Source organism: Pinus tabuliformis, chromosome 9, assembly GCF_031772625.1.
Source record: "Pinus tabuliformis cultivar Carrire ecotype Pingquan chromosome 9, CPIR1, whole genome shotgun sequence".
Classification (NCBI taxonomy): domain Eukaryota; kingdom Viridiplantae; phylum Streptophyta; class Pinopsida; order Pinales; family Pinaceae; genus Pinus; species Pinus tabuliformis.
The window spans coordinates 1,147,192,291-1,147,211,800 of record NC_142307.1 but is presented as its reverse complement, the minus strand read 5'-3'; the positions used below and the strand labels follow the sequence as shown (position 1 = coordinate 1,147,211,800).

Here is a 19,510-nt window from a genome sequence, read left to right as displayed (position 1 = left end):
ATGAGTCTCAAAATTAGGGTTTTGGAGCTATTTCTTCAGGGGAAAGCTCAAAGCATTTTCCAATCAATGTTCTAGGGAGGATATGGGCTGCATATTTGAGTAAGTACACTGCATTATGGTCATGTTTCAGGTACTTTGGGGTATGTCACAGGCAAGTGCAGGAGGTGTGACAAAATGTTGTGTAACACTAGTCCATACCTATCAGCACATCATAGGACCCTAATGGCAGCACATTTAACCTTGCGTTAATTCTTTGTCCAGCCAATTCAATTACACATTCATCTATATTTGCGTTGACTCTTCTCTTAGCTCCTATCACTAACTAGACTAGCCAAGGATTTCTAAACTTTGTACTCGTCAAATGACATAAATCAACTATTCTCGGGCTAACATAACTTAAGGTTGCACCCTAGTCTATCAAAATGGAAACAGGTTGGTTGGATATTTTACCTTCCAGCTCCACCATCAATGGTTGATATTCTTCCTGTCAGTCCTCTAATGTCACGTTAATCCTTGGTATGTTCCTTGCCAAATCACAAACAATAGAAGCTTCTTGAACATTTGTAACTTGTTCCGATCTCCCTCAATGGGGACAGTTTTTGTAGTAATGGGGTTCCCCAAAACCCCAACATTGCAAAGGAGGTTTAGGAATTTGATTAGTTTCCTGCCTACTGGATGCTTCACTTTGTTTTACCTCATTGTGGGATCTATATCTCTGCTGATTTTTATTTACAAATCCACCTGTTCCTTTACAACCTGGGTACCTGGTACAACCATTCTTCATGCTCTTGCTACTTGGGAAATTTCTTTTTCCCTTCTTACCAGTCCAATTTTTAGTGCCCTTGCCTTTCTGCTTCATCTGTTGATAGCAAATTTGAGCCTTTCTAACTGAGTCATCCATCGTTTTAGGATGGTCAAATTCCAACTTCTCCTTCATATAGCTTGGTAAACTATTGATGAAGCGCTTTAATTTAGCCTTCTCTTCTCGAATATATGGAACATATCTCAACAGGGAGTTAAACTTAGATATGAACTCGTCCATATATTGTTGTCCTAGTTTTAGGTCATGAAACTCTTTCGCCTTGTCATCATAAAATCGCTCATTCAGGTAATTATCCTTGAAGCTATTCTAGATGTGCTCCCACGTGACTTATTTTTCATCAATCTCCCTGATTGTTTTAATTTCTTCCTACCATAAAGTGGCCTTACCTTGCAACTGATATATTTCTAATCTCGCCTTCAAATTATCATCGTATTCGTATATTTGAAAGTATTTGTTCATGTTGATTAACCATGCCTCTGCCGCTTCCTCAACCTCTCCATTATATATCGTTGGTTTGATCTTCTTAAATTCCCCTTGAAGTTTAGTTTTTTCTCTCTTAAATCATTTCTTATCAGATACGTTATCAAACTCTTCTTCGTGGCCAGTTCGCCCTCCCTTCGAACCTGGACATTCCTCTTGTTGTCTATGCAACTCGATTCTATTTTCCTCATCTTGGTTGGGATTATGATTTCTTTGATTCTACCTATCCAATAGAATTTTCATAATTGTTTCCTGCTCCAATCGTAATATTTAATTGTCTACTTGTAAATTCAACATTTCAGCTCATAATTGTTGGACTGTCTCTAGTAATGTAGCATTTGTTTTCTGATGTGGCTCTCCCAGTTGTACCCACACCTCAGGGTTATGCCCGGTCATCCCTCTAGAGCGGGAAGATCCTGCTTCTTGTCTCATGATGTGTCAATGTTCTTTCCTTTTGCATCACAATTACATTTGTTATTCTATGATCATCCATTTAGGCCTCAGTGTAGAAACTTGAAGGCTCTAATACCACTTGTAACAACTACCTACGTCATAAAAAGAATCAACGATTAAATAATTACACAGTAATATGGTCATTTAATATTCCTAATCCACTACCCATTTAATCCCCCTAGGTTCACTCTTCCTCTTTAATGAGCTTTATTACTTCGTAGCCTTAATACCAGTCAATATAAAAACCCTTTACCCCTTATATATGGCCCAATATATTATGTCATTTTTTTCTCAATATATATCCCCCAATATGAACCCACGTGGTATGGTCTTGCTCCCCCAATGAAGCCCTATGTAGGATATGCAATTTGAGAGAAGATCATGATGAACCTCCTATAATAACATGTTAGTCCCATAATGATCTTACCTTATCCACATTTCTAGGAACTTCCCACTCCATGATTGCTCTTATGTTTTCTGAATCCACTACTATACCTTCCTTGGAAACAACATGTCCCAAGTAATGTACCTCTGTCTGAAAGAAACTTCCTTTGCTAAGTTTGGCATACAACTAATGATCTCTTAGAAATCTCAACATTGTTGCGAAGTGTTCATCATGCTTAGAATATATCAATATATCATCAATTAATACAATGACAAACTTGTTCAAATAAGGATGCAACACACTATTAATCAAGCACATAAAAGTAGTTGGAGCATTAGTCAAACCAAATGGAGCTGCAAAAAACTCATACTTCGCATACCTGGTTTGAAAAGAAGTCTTGTAAATATCCTCTTATTTAATGATTACCTGATGATATCTAGATCTCAAGTCAATCTTTGAGAACATTGCTACTCCCTTCAACTGATCAAACAAGTCATAAATCCTCAATGACAGATCCATGTTCTTGATGTTAACCTTGTTCAACTACATGTAATCAATGCATAACCTAAGAGTACCATCCTTCTTATTCAAAAACAATAATGGTGCACCTCAAGGTGATACACTTGGCTTGAAGTATCCCTTGTCAAGCATTTCCTTTATCCACAACTTCAACTCTACTAACACAGGTGTGCTCATCTTCTATGGTGCCTTTGATGTTGGTGCTTCCGTTGGTACTAACTCAATGGAAAATTCCACTTCTCTGTGAGCTAGAAACTCTGAAATATCTATTGGAAACACATCCTAAAACTACTGCAAGATCGTACTTCTTCATAACTTCTTCATCCTCGACATCCTTACCTTTATCACTATAAATATGCACTACAAATAACACACACCCTTTTCTCCGAAGTTTTTTTACCTACATAGTTTTCACCGTTCTAACTGATGTAGCTTTCTTATTACACTGCAAGATTCTCTATTCCCCATTGTCATCCAATCATTCAATAGTTTTTTCATAGCAATCCACCTTAGTTCTATGAAGATACAATCGGTCCATACCCAAAATAATAATATATGATTACAAAGGTAGGACATTCAAATGTGCTGAGGTGTGCATACCATTCAACTTAAATGCACAACCTCTTACCCAATGATGAAATCTCTTCTTTGTACCTATAGCCAATTGCACTAACCAATATTCAGCATGCACTTCTTTATTCAAAGCACACTTATCCACCAAGTCAGGACTTACATTACTATAATTAGATCTAAGGTCAATCAAATTAGAAACAACTTTATCAAAAATCTTACCATCCATATCGATAATAGATGCTTGGTGATCCTCTTGCCTGTTATCCAATGCTACATAAATCTGTAGAATACTCCGCCCAACATCCCCAACTATCTGTGCATCCACGTGCACTATAAATATGAGGCCTACCACCTTAATTCAGTGAACAATCTCTCTTGAGATGCTCCTTACCACATGTCCAACACTGCAATCATCCCTTACCCTCACCCTTATTTTGTTGTTCTCCAGGTTTAGGTCCATTAAACTTCTTGTAAGGTGCATCATTTTCTGTCACACTCGCATCCTGAGGTCTTGTTCACTTTGGCTTCCATTTACCTTTAACTTTGTCTTTCCCTTTCCAACCTTGCTGAGATTTTGTATCAGAGCAAGTCATAATCACTTTCCGTCACTATGTTCAAGCCTTTGATTTCCTGCACAATGTAACAATTTTCATGATCCAAATAGATAACATAATGAGAAGATCAACCTTAAGTTTTTCTATAAGTGACTTTCTTGGGGATCCACTTTGGACTAATCCAGTAACCTCACAGGGGAGCCCACTTGGTTTTCCTTAGGTTGTCTTCATATATAGAAATGATGAGGCAACAAAGATAAAGGACATGTTCGAGCTCTTCTTGGCTTGCATAGCCCAATTGCTTGTTGTCTTGCTTGCCAATATATAGGCACTGCCTCCATGCCCATGGTGCATAGGCTAAGTAAAACACACATTCCAGCAAGGGGACTCCACACACCAGTGACATCACCTAGAACTTGTACCCAACTCACTTTCTATCTCTTCTTCGTTAATAACAAAAATAATATTGATGGAGATGGATGAAGAAGGAAATGGGAAAAACAAAAGCATCCATATTCATCTTCCAGTCAAATGAATTTACATGCATGTGATTGAAATAGGAAGATTACAATAAGCTAAAGATGTGGAATTGGTATTTGATTGAGAGGTAGAAAGGCATAATATAGAAGGGGTTCAATGCTTGAAATGATTTTGGAGAAGTATATTTTCTAGCTCATTGATTTAGTGGTTATATTGATAGTATATGCGCCCAACACATAGTGAAGTCGATAGCCTTCATGATTTTCCCAAGCAGATCATTCCATTGTTCCAAAACTCGAATTAGACTTTCCCTAGAGCAGGCACGAGATTAGAGGCTAAAATCTATCCATTGGTGGTGAAGAGATAAGCAAAACCAAATTGTGGGTCTATAATTATTGTTTCTCTTTCTTTTTAAGTGGAATTGAACACCTATCTCATGTTTGTGGCTTGTAGATATATTTATTGAAAGGAAAATTGCAAGATGATCTCTCTAGACCCATGCGTGGATAGGTAGACCAAGGTGAAATGAACTACATGGACCTTTGTATAATCTTATTTAGGCCAAAAATTTGAGAAATATGTTTAGTTAGGTGGTGATCCAGTTGAAATTGGAGCTCTATCAGCTCTATTTGGCCTCAAATTCCTTATGTTTTAGGTTTTGAATCGATAATTAGCGGAAAATTTCCCCTTTTGTGCCTGAGAATCGATCCTTGGATGTTGAGGTTGGGGTGGCCATTCTAGGAAGTTAGTTGAATAAGAAATGGTACTACATTTTTTAAGATTCTATAGAAGTGCAAAAGTTCTTATGCATGTAACATTTCAAGGTATGCTAAAATTATGTGATGGTTAAACTGATGGTGCAAAATTGTTGTTAGAATTTTCTGATGAAATCTTTGGGAAATGAGGATGAGATGCAATTCAAAGAACGAATGAAGTGTGATGATCACTACATGGACCTGTAAGAAAATATATATGTTAAAAAAAAAATTTGCATGAGAATTGGTGTGTTGAGTCGATTCACAGAATTTCATAAACCTCTGTGTTGAGTAAAGCCTGTGGACTATATATTTGATGTATCAATCTATACTGGTAGTCCCCCCTTGTAATTTGAATGAGGAGCATGTGCACTCACCTTCCAAGGCCGCTGAGTTGTTGATCCTCTCAGATCATGTTCCTTCCAAGCAATCCAGAATCAAAATTCAACTTGAGTGTTTGGATTGCGCCCCTATCTTAAAATTATTTCAAAGAGATTCAGTTGGTTGTTTGGCATTTTTCCACACATTTAATTTGAATTTTTTGTATGTTCCTTTAATTGATTCACATATTGTTCAAGTATCCTATATCTCTCTGTAAAGATTAATTCTGGTTAAATATTTATAAGCACATTTTGGTTTAGAATTCTTAAAATGAGTGCCATGATAGATGAACAACAACCAGTCATTATAGAATAAAGGGTTGAGTGTCTCCCATGAATATTTGTTCTCAAGTGTGAGCGTTACTTATATAAGAATCATAATAAAAATAATTGTTTTGATGTTTTTTTGTTCTTGATCAGGTCTGAAATTTGAATACGAGAATTAATGATATTTTGTTTCCTTTTTTAGATTCTTGATGTAGCTCATTTTTTGATTCTAGTTTTGACACACTTGCAATATATCATATAATGCAACTCACATGAGGTACAAGGAAATTTAATTAAATTAAAGCCCATAAGAACATGTGATTAAGTACCTGTAATCAAGTAGCTGCAAACAACATTTAAGGAAGGACAATCAAGCACAAACAAGAAAAGAGCATGCAATTAAGCAACCAAAACTCATAATAATGTGTTTAAGTGGCATCAACTACTTCAAAATTCAATGACAAATCAAAATAAATTATTAATAGTGTACTTGCAAAGTTTTTGTAAGTTTCAAATAAAGAAAGTTAAATTGCAACTTGCAAACAATATTCTTTTGTAAGTTGACTTGTGTTAGGTGTATTTTTTATTGAACTCGACAGCTATTGAATCAATGTAAGTCAAAAATGTTGGGTGTTCACTGGTTTCTAACAATCATTAGTTTGGGTTCATTTTTGGTCGTATTCAACACCCCCAATATTGTTGAAGCAAAAATCAAGTGAGTGTGAAATGCAAGTGAGTAAGTTCAATAGTTCAAGCAAGCGAGATCAAATGTGGTGAAGTATTGAGTCGTTATAATTATTAAATAGTTTGATAATTACAACTAAACACAACATAATCATTCCAAGATCGATTATAGTGAAGTATTGAGTCATTAGAATTATTAAATAGTCTAATAATCACAACTAAAAAAAACAAAATCATTCTGAGATCAAATGTATTGAAGTATTGAGTCATTAGAATTATTAAATATTTTGATAATCACAACTAAACACGTCATAATCATTCCACGCAAAAATTCTCTCCAATCAGTGGTAAATTGTCTACAAGTAAACCAAGATAAACTTAATCTTCTTCAAAATCAAATTCAGTTTCTTCAAGATAAAATTCAACAAAAGAATTCTAAAATAGTAATGTTTCATAACAACCCCCTTTTTGAGTAGGAGGATGATGATCATGAAGATGATAAATAAGAGGAATGTGATGATAATGATGTTGATGATTCAGTTCATTAAACCGTTCATGAGTCACTTAGTGAAACAAATTCAAGTGCAGAAGATGAAGAACTTTTACATGATCAAACTCAACCTTGTTTTTAAAATACAATCATCAGACCATGGGAAGAAATCCAATGCAACAAAAAATGACATGCATTAGGATATGTCAAATATGATAACAAATTGCATATTGAAATTTTTTCAAGACCACTCAAGTGTTCCAATGGCAATTATTTGGATAAAGAAACATCAAAAAACAATGAGGGGAAAGATAAATTCCAACATTGCAATCACACTGGCCATATGAAAGATCATTATTTTGATCTCTATCTTTGTCGCCATTGTGGCAAGAAGAACCATTTGTTAGAGATATGTTCCGAAAGAAACAAACCAACAAGATTGGAGATTGATTATCAATGGATTGATCCTCGAGAGTGGTCGTCAATAGCTAAACGATTATATACATCTTACTGAAGAATTCGATCATGAGAGAAGATAAATATTGTAGTTGACAATGAAAAGAAGATGGTACTCTCATGAGCCTAAAACGAGAGTACAACGCTGAAACTCTCCTACATTTTAAGGAGGGGGAGGGGGGTTCAAAGATTAAATGTAGATGGTTAGTGGTCAAACAAAAACTACATGTGGTCTCTCCTTTTAACTGACATAGGGTGGAATTGGTAATGAAATTGAAAATTTTTGTTAGACTGAAAGTTTCAACAACACTATGAAATTTCTATATGGGCAAGCAAAATTTAAGAATTATGGTTCAATATTTTGTTGTTGAATCATACATGGGATATAAGATTACAATGTTGATTGAGAGAAAATTGTGGACATTTTTTTTCACTTGGATGGTCATTTGACCAAGTAAGGGACAGATGGATCATTTTGCATTACAAATTGGCATTAGATTGAGTTGTCAAGCATTTTCATGTATGTGTCATACTTGCATTTGTTTCAATTCTCTTGGTGTGTTCTCTTCATATTAGAGTTCTCAACATCTTTTTTTGGCAGTTTTTCAGGGAGTTCTTCATTGAGGCTCAAATCAGGGGCTTCAACATGGTGACTTGGAGATGGTGCCAATTTATGTTGCATTGAGTATTACTGTTGAGACTTATTATTGAGGGGGGAATGTTAACCTCTTTCTTATATACAATAATGAAGTCTTAATATGCCACCTTTTGTATTTAACATATGGGGATATAGTTGTTATCTTAAGTATGTTTTTAGATCATATTTTGTCTCATCTTACCTTATCTTTTTGTGAGGTGTGAAGGTGAGAGCAATTGAGGTGGTTTCATAATTGTATTACATATTTATATCATTGGAAGATGAATACAATGTGAGAATAGAGATTATGGCTTAAGGTTTTTTTACCCAAATTCTTCTTGTATTATTTTTTGTTTTCTATGTTTTAACATTAATACATGATATGAAATTTAATTATCTAAATTTATTTTAAATTCAAAAATAGTAATTATTCTAAAAATCAAGCCTTTAAAGATCAAAATTTTTAATATATATATATATATATATATATTATTATAATAGGAGTACATTATATATTAAAAAATTTGATTACTCACAATAATTCATATATCTAAATCTATATACACACACATTGTTTATAATATCTTTATAAAAATTATTTAAATTAATTATATTCTAAATTTTAATCTATATTATTTATTGCAAAATGTTTATAAAATGATTGGATTAAAACTAAATATGATATTTAATTAATTTTAAATTAATCATGGTCGTAAGTTTCATTAATTAGAAAACAATATAATTGGAATAATGATGAGTAAATCAAAGAGGAAGATTGACTCCTCCCATTTAGTCTTTACAAATAACTGTCTTTTAGATTTTATCAACAGTATACAGATGGTCATTTAGTCTTTACAAATAACTTTCTTATAGATTTTTATCAACCATATGCACATGGTCATTTACTATTTTCAAAGAGGAGAGCGCATTTTTGTAAAAACTATTAATTGGGATGATTTGATTGTAAGATTCCAAAACATGCCTCATGCCATTTTATACAAGCGACTATGCAATGTCCATGTGCATTTGAACACCAAAATTAATTCGCCGTCAACAAAAGTAATATAATCGTAAATAAATCTAAAGGAATGAGCTGTTGCTGGACCCGGACGTTTCAGTTTGAAATGAGTTGATGAGATTTCACGTTCCATCACACTCGGACAGCGACCTGTACACGCTGTCATCGCACATTATTCACGTGAATATGGAGAGATAGTTCCGCGTCCGTACCATGTCACTTAATGGCATGATGAACTCAATTTTCATCCGTTTATATGTTGCCCCTTTCAGCTTCTCACAACACATTCATTCTTTGCCTCCTCTCATCTCTGCGTTTTCTTGTTGCCCAGTCCCACCTTTCTTCAGATATCACATTCATTCTTTGCGAGAATGGTGAACAACGGAGGAGTATCAAGATCAAGATCAGGACCCCTCTCTCTGAGGTCGTTGAATCATATTTCCCTCGTTTGTAGATCCATAGAAGAATCCATTAGATTTTACGGAGACATCCTGGGTTTCATTCCCGTTAAAAGACCTGGATCGTTTGGATTTGATGGAGCCTGGTAACTACATTCATTTCTCTTTGCTATTTACATTCACATTTTAGGTATTTGTTCCAAAATGAAAAAAATACCTAAATCAGAGCAAGATGTTTGTTGTTTATAATTTTTGGTTTATACTTTCGCAGGCTCTTTAATTACGGAATAGGCATCCATTTGCTGCAGTCTCCGAACCCGGTGGAAGTACCCAAGAAAACTGAAATCAATCCAAGAGACAATCACATCTCATTTCAGGTATATTATTCACCTATATTATCCTGCAAGATGCACTTGCAGAGATTCATAACTGTATGTATAAATTGGTAAGCTTAAATGCGGATCTGACATGAGCATAGAAATCTAATTTCCTCACTTGCAAATTTTTTATGAGTAAATATTATTTAAATATTTTATATATTCAAATAAGCAAAATTTCAACTTTATAATTGACTGATTGACTTGGTTTGGGCTGTAAAATAACTAACTTTATAATTGACTGATTGACTTGGTTTGGGCTGTAAAATAACTACATGTATAATTGGTAAATACCAGCGGATTTTCCTAGTGATTTCTGTAGATGACTATACTGAGTTTCACATGTGTTTGGAATTGCAGTGCGATGATGTGCAGGAGGTAGAGAGAAAGTTGCAAGAAATGAACACCAAGTATGTGAAACGAATCGTGGAGGAAGGAGGGATTTATGTGGATCAGCTCTTTCTCCATGACCCTGATTGCTATATGATAGAGATCTGCAACTGTGAGAATCTTCCAGTGGAGCCCATCGTGGGGTCTGCATCGTCCTGCAATCTGGAATTGCCTTCTAAACCGCGGAATCCATCCACTTGCTTCCAAAATAAAGAGATATGTACGCAAGTTCAGTCAACACTGATGGAGCAGATGATTCTTGTGAGTGCAAGCCCAAGACAAAAGGAGCTTGCTGTGTAAATTCCCAGCCTCACAGTCGACAATATTTTTCCAAATTTCTATTAATTAAAGATTAGTTCGGATATTATTTTTAGAACAAAGATCAATAATCACACCGTGATGTTGTTGTTTCACATGTCTTCTGAGACTTGAGCCCAACAAAATAATTGCTAGCCGTGTATATCTCCTATTTTTATGAATATTCCTAAACGAGCAATAGCCTCATGCAGCTTTGTTTTCTTTTTGTTCGTACGATTTTTGTCCCCTCTGACGTCATGGACGTGCTAACCCAAAACCTAAATAAAATTCTGCCTTATGCCACTCTAAATGTCAGTAGACAATTTACAATGTGGTAAGAGACATAAAAAAAAAAAGATTGGCAAAATCATAAAATTGATAAACTTTGAAAATAATTTAAAACGCGGGAGATTTCTTCTCATGTGTTACTCATTGTCACGATGTTCGAGTTACTCTTTGTTACCAAGTTCGAAATAGAATTTGTCAAATTGAATTTGGATTGGGATTCGATTTCATACTGAAAAAATTCAGGTATCCAAAATTCAATATCGAAAAATTTAGGAATATCTATCTTATCACTATTGAAAAAATGTTTTGTTTTGTTTTGTTTTTTTTTTTTTTAAATAATATTTAATATTGTTTTTAATTATATTATGGATATTGTAAATAAAATTAGATATTGAGATAAGTAGAAAAAACTCATGTGGATTGGAAATTAATGATATGGAATGGAAGAATGAACTCCCTTGATAGAAACCAGAAACGAATGGCATTCCAAAATACCTACAAACCATATTATCCATTTTCCCAACAAAATTTTCAAAAACAAGACATTGGCTTTTGTTGGAGAGGCCATGGGGGCTTCACTTAACAAACTTCTAACATAGCATGCGAGTTCATGGCATACTAAACAATACCCTTTATTTGACTACATATTAGAAAATACCTCTAAAATCACATTATTTAACCTCTGCCAATAAAAACCCAATACATATTCCCCATTTAAAAAACACCTACTTTAACTAGATATTGTAGGTATCCATTTTTTCATTCACGTTTTTTATACCTTTTTATATTTTTTTCATTAACTTTGAGCTCAATTTTTTATATTGTCTCCCCCAGTGAATCCCCTGGAAGAGGCAGAGGAGGAAAAATATAATTCACACAAAACAATATGAGTTGCTGCAACTCAATTGATGCTAACTTCAACATGGAAACTTGATAAGAAGTCTGAAGAATTCCATTGCTTCAAATGTTGTGATCTATATTTTAATTCATTCAAAGAAGGTTACATTTATACTTGAAAACAATAACTGAAAACAGTTGTAGCTAGAAATACCTAATTTATAACTAAATCCCTAACTATACAGAAATCCCAAACGATTACAACATTTCCCCCCTTAATCTAAAGGGACATCTGACATACCAAGTAAAGATCTAAATTTTTTGAACCTTTCACATCCCAATGCTTTAGTAAAGATATCTATAATTTGTTCTGATGTTGGACAATGTGTCAGATGAATTGTTTTGGCCTCTACATGATGTCAAATCAAATGATACTTGGTGTTGATATGTTTGGTTCTATCATGAAACTTTGGATTCTTGGCCAATTTAATTGCAGAAGAGTTGTCAACAAATAAAGGAGTTGAAGCTTTTTGTTTCTCCTGCAAATCTTCAAGTATTTTCCAAAGCCAAATGATTTCCTTAGTGGCGCAACATATTCAGCCTCAGTGGTAGAATCAGCAGGAACAGATTGCTTGCGTGATCTCCAACTCATGGCTGTTGATCCAAGATTCATCAAATAGCCATAAGTAGAGAGTCCATTCTCTTTATCTCCATCAAAATCAGAATTTGAATAACCAGCAAGATGAAAGTCTAAAACTTTGGTATATTTGACGCCGTAAGTTTGGGTTCCATTTAAATATTTCAGTACTCTTTTTGCTGCTACCCAATGCCCCTCACAAGGATGATGCATAAATCTGGAAAGTATTCCTACAACAAATGTTATATCAGGATGAGTAATAGATAAATAAATCAAACTTCCAACAGGTTGCCTATACCTTGTTGGATATTCAAATGATTTTCCTTCTTCTTAAGCAAGTTTCAAATTCTGCTCCATTGGTGTAGCAACAGGATTATAATCCATCATACTGTATATGTTCAATAACTTACCAACATACTTCTTCTGAGAGATGAAAATATGTTGTGGTTTTTCATCAACTTGAATTCCAAGATAATAATGAAGTAAACCTAAAGCTGTCATATCAAAAACCCTTTTCAATTCCTTCTTAATAGATGATATATATTCATCATTGCTTCCCGTTATCATCAAATCATCAACATATACAGGTAGATATACAACTGATCTTCCCACTTTCTTAACAAAAAGAGTTGCATCATCTAGGTCAAAATGTTTATAATTTAACTTTAGAAGATTTTCAATTAGTTTCCCATACCATGCTCGTGGTGCTTGTTTCAAGCCATACAAAGACTTCATTAGTTTGCAAACCTTTTGTTCGTTCCCTTTAACGGAAAAACCTTCTGGCTGAAACATGTAAACATATTCTTACAATCTCCATTTAAAAAAGCAGTTTTGGCATCCATATGATGAATTTTCCCTTCTTTCTGAGCTGCAATAGCAAACAAAGATCTAATAGTGCCCCATTTAGTGGTAGGAGCAAATGTCTCTGTATAGTCAATACACTCTTTCTGTGCATATCCCTTTGCTACAAGTCTTGCCTTGTGTTTTTCTAGTGAACCATCAACTTTATACTTAGTTTTATAAATCCATTTGCAACCAATAGGTTGGACGCCAATAGGAGGATCCACCAGCCTCCATGTGCCATTTTTTATGAGAGAATCATATTCATTTTGCATTGCATCTTTCCACTGATCATAACTAGTAGCTTCTTCAAAACAAGTAGGTTCACAATCCATAGAAAAGTTAAAATTCACAATGAGAATAGTTACCTGAGGAACTTCCAGTCTTAAACTCATCATATTTCTTCAGAAATGTTCGAATATGAGATGATCTTCACAAAGGTTGTGTAGGAAGTTTCTCATCTTCTTCATTTGTCTCAGTTCTTGCCATTTCTGTCCCTGTCATGTCTATAGAAACACTTGCATCAACCAATTTCTCATCAATAGCAGAATTATCATCATTGAGAGAAGAAAACTCCACAGACTGATCTAATATAGGTATCCCCCCTTCAGGATGTGGAAGTATATTATCTGATTCATAATAAAACTCTTGAGGCACAAACTTTTCTATCTGATTAAGTTGTCTATCAATAGTGAGGGAATCTTTATCAGATTCAAGAAAAATTGCATCTCTTGAGAAAATAAATTTCTTGTTCTCTTCATCATATAATCGATATGCCTTAGAAGTCATAAAATACCCTAAAAAAATACATTTTTTTGCTTTGTTCACTCAACTTATTCCTCTGTTGTTTAGGAATCAAAGCATAACATTGAGAATCGAAAACACTGAAATGTTTAATAGATGGAAGACGATTATACCACATGTCATATGGATTTTTGTTATTAATGACAGAGGATGGGCACCGATTTATAATATATGTTGCGCAAAGCGCTGCTTCTCCCTAGAACATCAATTTTACATTCTTAAAAATCATCATTGACCTTACCATATTAAGCAATGTTCTGTTCATTCGTTCTGCAACACCGTTTTTCTGTGGATTATACGGTATTTTGGCCTGGTGTTTGATGCCATTCTCTTGCAAATATTTTTCAAAGACATGTGAAGTATATTCTCCTCCATTATCAATTCTTATAGTGCCAATATTTAGTTGAGCTTCATTTCTAATCAAGAGATGAAATTTTTTAAACACATCGAAAACTTGTGATTTTTCCTTAAGCAAATAAACCCAACACATCCTCAAATAATCATCAATAAAAGTCAGTATGTATTTATTTCCATTCGCAGTTGGTACAGGCATAGGTCCACACAAATTAGAGTGTATGAGACTTGATTTTCTTGTAGCTTGAGAAGTAGAATTATGAAAAGATTGTTTGTGATGCTTTCCCAATATACAAGCATTACATGAGGTCAATTTCTGGGAACTGTTGGAAGTCCTTTAATCCCTTGTTGTCTCATAATTCTAATACTTTCATAATTTATATGACCAAAGCGTGCATGCCACAATAAAGAAAATGACAAAGTATCATTTTGCTGAACCAAATAATTTGTGTTCAATGTAACAGAGGACACACCTCTCAATTTCAACAATTTATCTTCTTCTACACCGGTCATTATAGTTTTATTGTCAGTTGCTCTCCGAATTTCCACTTTACCATCAAATATGTGGATGGAATGTCCCTGCTGTGTTATTTGTACAAGAGATAATAAATTTCTTTGGAACCGAGGAATGTAAAGAACATCATTCAAAGTATAATTAGAAAGTCTGGGAATTTTTAGCTGAATAGAACCAATCCCCGATGGTTTGATTTGAGACTTATCAGCAAAATAAAATACTCCACCAATATTATCATTGAATTGTTCAAACAAATCTCTTCTAAAGGTCATATGACAAGTGGCACCTGTGTCTAAAATCCAACTGTCATGCCATGAAGAAAAAGAGTTACTAAATATATCTTCCATATGAAAATTACAATGAGAAAAAACATAATGTGCATTCTCAGAAGATTTTCCTTTTTCTGGAATTAGATGATCTTTCTTTTCAAGATTTTGTTCTCTTCTTTCATTAATTTTCTCCCAGGGAATTCTACAATTTGCAGCTGTATGTCCAATTTTACCACATCTAAATCATTTTACAGTTGTTTCATCAGGAAAATTTCTTTGTTTATCATTCTGATGTCTATCTCCCTAAATATTCCTGCCCCCCCTGCCTCTATAATTCTTGCTACCTCGACGTCTATTACCCTTAGTATTTCTTTCATATTCTTCTTGAGGTTTTTGGTCTTTATGAGCAAGACATAGGGTTTCAGTATTAGAATTATGTGATGTTTCTTTCTTTCCAAAAGCTTTATCTCTTTCTGCAATTTTCCCTACTAATGTATCAAAATCTAAATCTTTTAACTGCCCACTAGCTTGGAGAGATTCCAAGTAGTGTGAATAACTAGGGTAAAGAGATTTTATAAAGGTAGTGAGCTGCAGATCAACTTTAACTCCAGTAGATTCAATTTCATGATTGATGGCTTTAATTTCAGAAGAAAGTTTTAGAGGATCATTATCTTTGATCTCCAAATTAAATAACTTCAACAATAACTGAATTATCTCCAATTCGAAATGTGAATCATAAAGCTCTTTTAGTTTTGTTACAACATCATATGTTGTTTTATTCTAAGCAATGTATATGCTTACCTCTTTTGAGACTGAAGTGGAAATTAAGGCATATGCTTTTTTATCCTTACTTCGTTAGATTGCTAATTGTTTCTCCTCGTCAGTCTAATCTGGTGAATTCCCTTCTTTTCATTCACAGATTCCATCCCACAAATCATTAAAAATAAGTGTATTTTTAACCTTCCTCAACCATTCCTGGTAATTTTCCTTTCCAGACAGAACAATCCAAATTAAAGATACCAAGGAGTTCATCCTTTTTTCAGATAATGGCAGAATTATTAAAAAGACTGCTATGCTTACGGGAACAAAATTCTTTTAAAAAAATTATGTTTCAATCATTACAACATAAATTTCCTTTCAAAAAAAATATTTTCTGTATTAACTTACAGAAGAAAAGTAATAACAACCCAATGGTTGTATATTAAAAACATCTAGAGCAGAGTCTCCACCAAGCACACGTCTACCAACGCTGCTCACTCCATCAATATTGCTGCGTACTCTACCAGGTCATGCCTCTACCAACGCTACTGACAGTTAAGTATTCAGGTTAGCAAGCACATCTTCTTCGCCGGTTTACAACAATGGAGGATCTAGGCGTTCTGGTTCAACGGAGTTCGATCCAAGCTCTGATACCACTGATAAGAAGTCTGGATAATTCCATTGATTCAAACGCTATGATCTATATCTTAATTCATTCAATGAAGGTTACATTTCTACTTGAAAACAATAACTGAAAAAAGTTATAACTAGAAATACCTAATTTATAACTAAATCCCTAACTATACAGAAATTCCGAAGGATTACAACAAAACTCTCACCAAATTTAACTTTTTCAAATATAGAATGAACTTGAACTTCTAATATTTGATTCAACTTAATTCAACTCGACTTAACTCGTCACTTCATGCATCACATACCATAGCACTAATTATAATTTCCAACATTCCCATTTAATTATGACCGCTCAACATAACTCAAACATGATTCAACATTACTCAACTATGTCTGCTAGGCTTACAAGAGAAATTGACTCAATCATCAATCAAACATGTCTGTATAAGGCTCAGTTAGATTTACAATGACTTAAAAACTTTTACAATTTTTTTATTTTTTATTTTTTATTTTATTTTTTTTCTTCCAAATTCCATATTCTTGAAATTGCCTCATTATCTGTTGTGCTTTCTTGTTGTAAGCTCCATATTTCTTCACTTGTTGCTGCTGTAATTTTTTTTTTTTACTTCTCTTTTATTTGTTCTTAAAAACAATCTAATCATGTCTTCTACACGTTCTTCTTCAAATATTTGTTCAACCATGGAATGCTACCAAAACATTGCATCTTCAAAGTGTCTTCTTTGCTCTACTTCTTGCGCTTCATATTCCTGACTTTCTTTCTACCATATTTCTTGACAACAAAATCTTATCTCTTCTAGAATGGATTGCTAAAAATTGTTTCAATGATTTATTATTTGTCTTCAGAAACTTCCATATCTTTCTCTTCACTTTAATCATCAGGTATTCTTGTTTTTTTCAATGCTTTATTATTTGTCTTCAGAAACTTCCATATCTTTCTCTTCACTTTAATCATCAGGTATTGTTGTTTCTTTCCTGTACTCTACACACTCAAGATCAATGCTAGAAACATATTTATTCTGCTATGCATAAAGAGATTCCTTCTTTTCCTCTTCCTTCTCTTCCTTATCTTCCACTCCTTTACAAGCCTTGTAGTTTGGGGGTGTTCACCCATGTCTGGGGTTAAGCATAGTAGAAGTGGTTATCTAGCTTGAATATGCAACATTTCCTTCATTCATCCACCATTTATCCAACATTTTATGTTGAGTTTGTAATGTTCCCGAGCATCTCTGAGATACAACCTAGGAGAGTTTCTTGGGGTGATAACAGTACCCAATGTAATTAACACAGAGTACACATTTGGGAAAAGGAAAGATTGTTCATACCCATTAAACACAATGGTTACAGCCATGGCCAACATTTGAGCCACAATGGATCAACGACCAGAAAGATTAGTAAACCCTGGTGAAGCCTGAACCTTCAATTGACAAAATAGTACCTGCAAATCAGAAAACAAACACATTAGCTAATGCTGGAGGAGGACCAAAGGAAACATCCAACATCTCAATACACTAAGTACAAAAAATAGGAAAATTCACCTCTGGAGTAGGAGCAAGTAAGCGAGATGGGCTAAACCACAATGTCGTAGTGGAATCCCTGTGGCCGGATGAGACTGTAGTAAGTACTGGAGAACCAAATTTTAAATCCAGATTAATGAATAAGTGCGACAAGGGTTCAATGCCAACCCTATGGTTGCCCACATGCTGAATGGAGTGAAAATAGTGAGCCAAATCCAAAACCTTGTGTGGTGAAATAGTCAATCTAACATGTAGCTAAACTCTTCCACCAGATGGGGTTGCAGAGCCTCCCCATCGGCGTAGCAGCCAAATGATAGAATGAGGCTCGGACTCCAAATGAAGTTACCCAAAAACCACATCTCCTCACTGCAGCCTTTGGATTGTCAACCCCAGGATCAACGGTGTGAGAACTCACATCTGTCCACCATGTTGGTACACATATGGAAGAGTCCCGGAGGTCCAGGGTACAATTTATTTAATACATAAACCAAACGCAGTCAAAACGAAACCTCCAAGTGGATCGCACATGTGCTTAACCGAGGGGTGGATACCAACCAATAGTTGGGACTGAGCTGGCATGCATTAAGGCTACGAAGTAATTAAGCTCATTAAAGAGGAACCTTGAACTTAGGAGGGATAAAGGGGTAGTGGATTAGGAATATTAAATGCCTGTATTACTGTGTAATTATTTAATTGTTGATTTATTTTCTTATGACGTAAGTAGTAGTACCTTAGCGGACTTAGGGAAAAAATTGTCCTTAAGTGGTGGAGTTGATCATCTAATGACATATGAGTTTGACATTTTCGAATTCATATGATATTTTAAACATAATGTTTGATTTTTTTTGAACGATTTTAAGGAAGTTGAATAAAAAATCAATATCATAAAATATACACGATGGAAAAATTTTAAAAAATACCACTATCTTCCTTTACTAGTCCTTTTCAAAATGGTACTCTTGGTTTTTCAATTTATTTAAATACTTGAAAAATAACCTTATGTGAACACGTGTCTGTCAAATGCAATTAAAATCGCCAACTTCAAAAAATAATAAAAGATTTAATTTTGCATAAAACAAAATTAAATATGAAAAGCTTAGCTCTTGTTTGTAGATCATGCTTTTATATATATATATATATATATATATATATATATATAGAATGATGCATTCTAGACTAAGTTATGGTACTTGAACACAAATATCTACGTGTGAAAATTTGCAAGGACACTCATTTCATTTAATGAAAAATTGATATATTATACTATATTTGACGAAAATAAATCTTACGACAAGAATATAATTCTCCACAATTTGTCTTTTTATTTTGAACCAAAATTTACAATACTTGTATAAGTTTCGAGAACTTCAATTTGATTAAAAAAAAAAATCATAAACACATTTGACTCAAAAATAAAACCCGTCTTCATACATTCACCCTTAAACAATAATACCAATTTAATTATTACTCTAATTCTTCAAATAATAATACTTAAAAGACTTTAGATATCTCTCCAAACTATAATATTAATCTCCAATCTGTAATAAGAGATAGTTACTTTATTTTAGCATAACGATAAGCTATCGTTTCAAGTTTTGTACTGTAGTGGAATGATGACGATATT

At 34.0% G+C, this 19,510-nt stretch overlaps 1 protein-coding gene across 1 annotated transcript; it reads left to right on the top strand.

Annotated features, from left to right (window-relative positions):
• The first annotated feature begins 9,240 nt into the window (after positions 1–9,240).
• On the top strand, positions 9,241–10,702 carry LOC149152693 (glyoxylase I 4-like). Its single transcript, XM_089440647.1, has 3 exons — positions 9,241–9,498; positions 9,624–9,729; positions 10,090–10,702. Exons 1-3 carry the CDS (start codon positions 9,326–9,328, stop codon positions 10,417–10,419), a joined length of 609 nt encoding a protein of 202 aa, XP_089296773.1. The 5' UTR covers positions 9,241–9,325; the 3' UTR covers positions 10,420–10,702.
• Positions 10,703–19,510: the final 8,808 nt, after the last annotated feature.